The sequence below is a fragment of the Monoraphidium neglectum genome (genome assembly GCF_000611645.1).
Source record: "Monoraphidium neglectum strain SAG 48.87 unplaced genomic scaffold scaffold02048, whole genome shotgun sequence".
NCBI classification, from domain to species: domain Eukaryota; kingdom Viridiplantae; phylum Chlorophyta; class Chlorophyceae; order Sphaeropleales; family Selenastraceae; genus Monoraphidium; species Monoraphidium neglectum.
Genome location: NW_014011580.1, coordinates 8,233 through 10,713, shown reverse-complemented (window position 1 = coordinate 10,713; position 2,481 = coordinate 8,233). Strand labels below are relative to the sequence as shown.

Here is a 2,481-nt window from a genome sequence, read left to right as displayed (position 1 = left end):
CTCTACTCTACTAGTAATAAGAGGTTATGGCTGTCCAAAAAGTGGCTTTGTTGTTTAACTTGGGGTTTGTTGGCACACGCGCCGTTCAAGGCAATGACTGTCGGCGCTGGCGTGGGGTGGGCATGCTGGCAACGCAGCAACGGCGATAATGACTGAGATCGACACGCTCTTGTCCCAGTTACGGCGAGTAGGTCTAAAATGTGATGCGGCAGACTCAAGTACTCGGCAGTGAGGTCACCTGGCAACGCACTAGGCCAGGCGCCAGTTCGCTTCACGTGCAGGACGTCAGTACTTCTTACATTCTGGAGCAAGTTCAGTACATACCGACAACACGATAATCAACAAGATTCTCGACTATGTCCCAGGCACTGCCTTCTTTGCTGCCTGGTGCCCTTGCCCACTTGACTGCTGGTCGCATGCGTCGTGGCCAGCCAAAGCCTTTTTTTTTGCAGCAGCATTGAACGCCTGGGGCAGCATGCCAGCCCCAGGTGTTGTGCCAGCGGGCCGTGTCAAGCGATTGGCACCACTTTGGTTGGTACTTCTCTTGATCCAGGGGGATGCCACGCGCACGCCACCCAGCCGCCCAGTGCACGGCAAACGGTGGAGTGCCAGCACGCCGGCGAATAATTATGACAAAGAAACGGTGCCTTGTACCGTGAAAAAATGAGCGCAGCGGCTTGGGGCCGCTGCAAATGCTGCTGCAGTTGCTGTAGATGGCAACAAAATCGCCACTTCATCACCTTGCCTTGGCTGCACTGGCCTGCTGATGAGGATGGCGTGCTGCTGCAAGCCGTTCCCACTGTTACCGCCTCCGGGCATGCTGGGACGCGTATCAGCCATGCTGAAAGCTAATGTACAAACACATGCTTAGCAGGAACAAGCTCACGGCCAGGTGCCATCAGTCCTATAAGAACCCTGCACCACAGATGCAGGCGAGGCGCCGCCAGGGTGGGGCTGTGAGTGTGGAGGGCTGGGTGTTGCGGAGCACGTGTAATACCCCATCGCCACCTTTCTGTCAATGGCACGGGATCACGGGGCACTCACTCCGAATGTGGCCCTAGTCAGATCGGCGGAAGACTCTGCGCAGGTCTGCCATGTCCTGATCGAACTCCTCAGGTGCTGCTGCGATCCGGCTGGTCTCAAAGTCCAGGAACCACACCTGCGTGCGCGCCGGGGACGATCGAAAACTTTGGCTGGCATGCTGGATGCGCTGTTCAAGTCAAAGCACGCACTTGCACGTGCACGCACGTGCGCACGCGCGCGCGTGCACGCACACACACACACACACACACACACACACACACACACACACACACACACACACACACACACACACACACACACACACACACACCACTAGCGCGTGGCGCACGTGTCGCCTATTATATCCTACGTTGCGTGACTTGACCATCAAACAGCGGAAACGGAGCCGTCTGGCTGGTGATGGCTCTAGACTTTCCAGGATGCGGTATGAGGCGCTCAAAGAGCCTGGATTTCCCGAGAACCGCCGGGCAGCCTCACCGGGGCCTGCCACAGAGTGCAAAGCACGACAACACGGGCAGGTAGAGTCTTCAAAAAGAAAGGCTGGCGTATGTCACTTGGGACCTTCATCCTTGGACACCCACACCCACCTTGAAGGAGCGACCCTTCCTTGCCACCAACATGTTTCTCCTGCGGACGGCGCGGTGCACCACGCCCATCGCGTGTATCTTGCGCAGAGCCTGGGGGGGGGGTGTGACGTCAGTTGCACCGACATCAGAGCCCAGGGTGTTGTCGTAGTCGTTGGGCCACTGTAGCCACGCGTGTAAGACGTGGCCACAGGTGCCCGTTGATTGGGGCCTTACTTGGCTGGCAGTATGATGGCACGCATCGTGCAGCACCAACTGAGTTTGCTGTGTTGTGCCTGTGCACGGCTCCCTCTCTGCCATCATCTGGCCCCCATACCATGTAACGCACGCAAAATCCACGATACGTTGAATACATATATTTGTCGGCTGCACAACACAGGTGCCCATGGCCCCGCACCTTCTCGGCCTCAGGGTACGCGTCGGCTGTGGCAGAGCTGGGCTGCTCGCCTTCCACCACGGCCGTGGCCAAAAAGAAGAGGTACTCGTCCCTCCAGAAGCCGCCGGCCAGCAGGTCAGGGATCACCTTGCCCTGCAGCGCAGCCAGGTGCTCTGCGTTGCCAGCAGCATCATGGAAGCGCCAAGGCGGTGCAATCGTCGGTCAAGACGCCGCACGCCCCCAAGGGAATCTGACAGGACTAGCGGCTCCCAAAGCAAAGACAACGCCGGCCACACGATGATCAAGGAGCGCGCATGGCATGTCCGCAGCAAAGCGGGGTGACGTTGGCCGTCGTGGCTGACAAGGTCCTGTCGCGGGGCCGTGTGCGCGCGAGGCGTCGGCGGATAACGCACCATACACCAGGACCTCGTTTTTAAGGTCTGCCACAACATCACGCTGCTTGCAGCCGTCCGCCAT

At 58.7% G+C, this 2,481-nt stretch overlaps 1 protein-coding gene across 1 annotated transcript; it reads right to left on the bottom strand.

The window, feature by feature from the left end:
* Positions 1-1,057: 1,057 nt before the first annotated feature.
* MNEG_9747 (hypothetical protein) lies at positions 1,058-2,481 on the bottom strand (the record flags this gene model as incomplete). The annotated part of the gene is made up of 4 exons (XM_014041783.1): positions 1,058-1,159; positions 1,632-1,721; positions 2,026-2,177; positions 2,418-2,481. 4 exons carry the CDS (start codon positions 2,479-2,481, stop codon positions 1,058-1,060), a joined length of 408 nt encoding a protein of 135 aa, XP_013897237.1.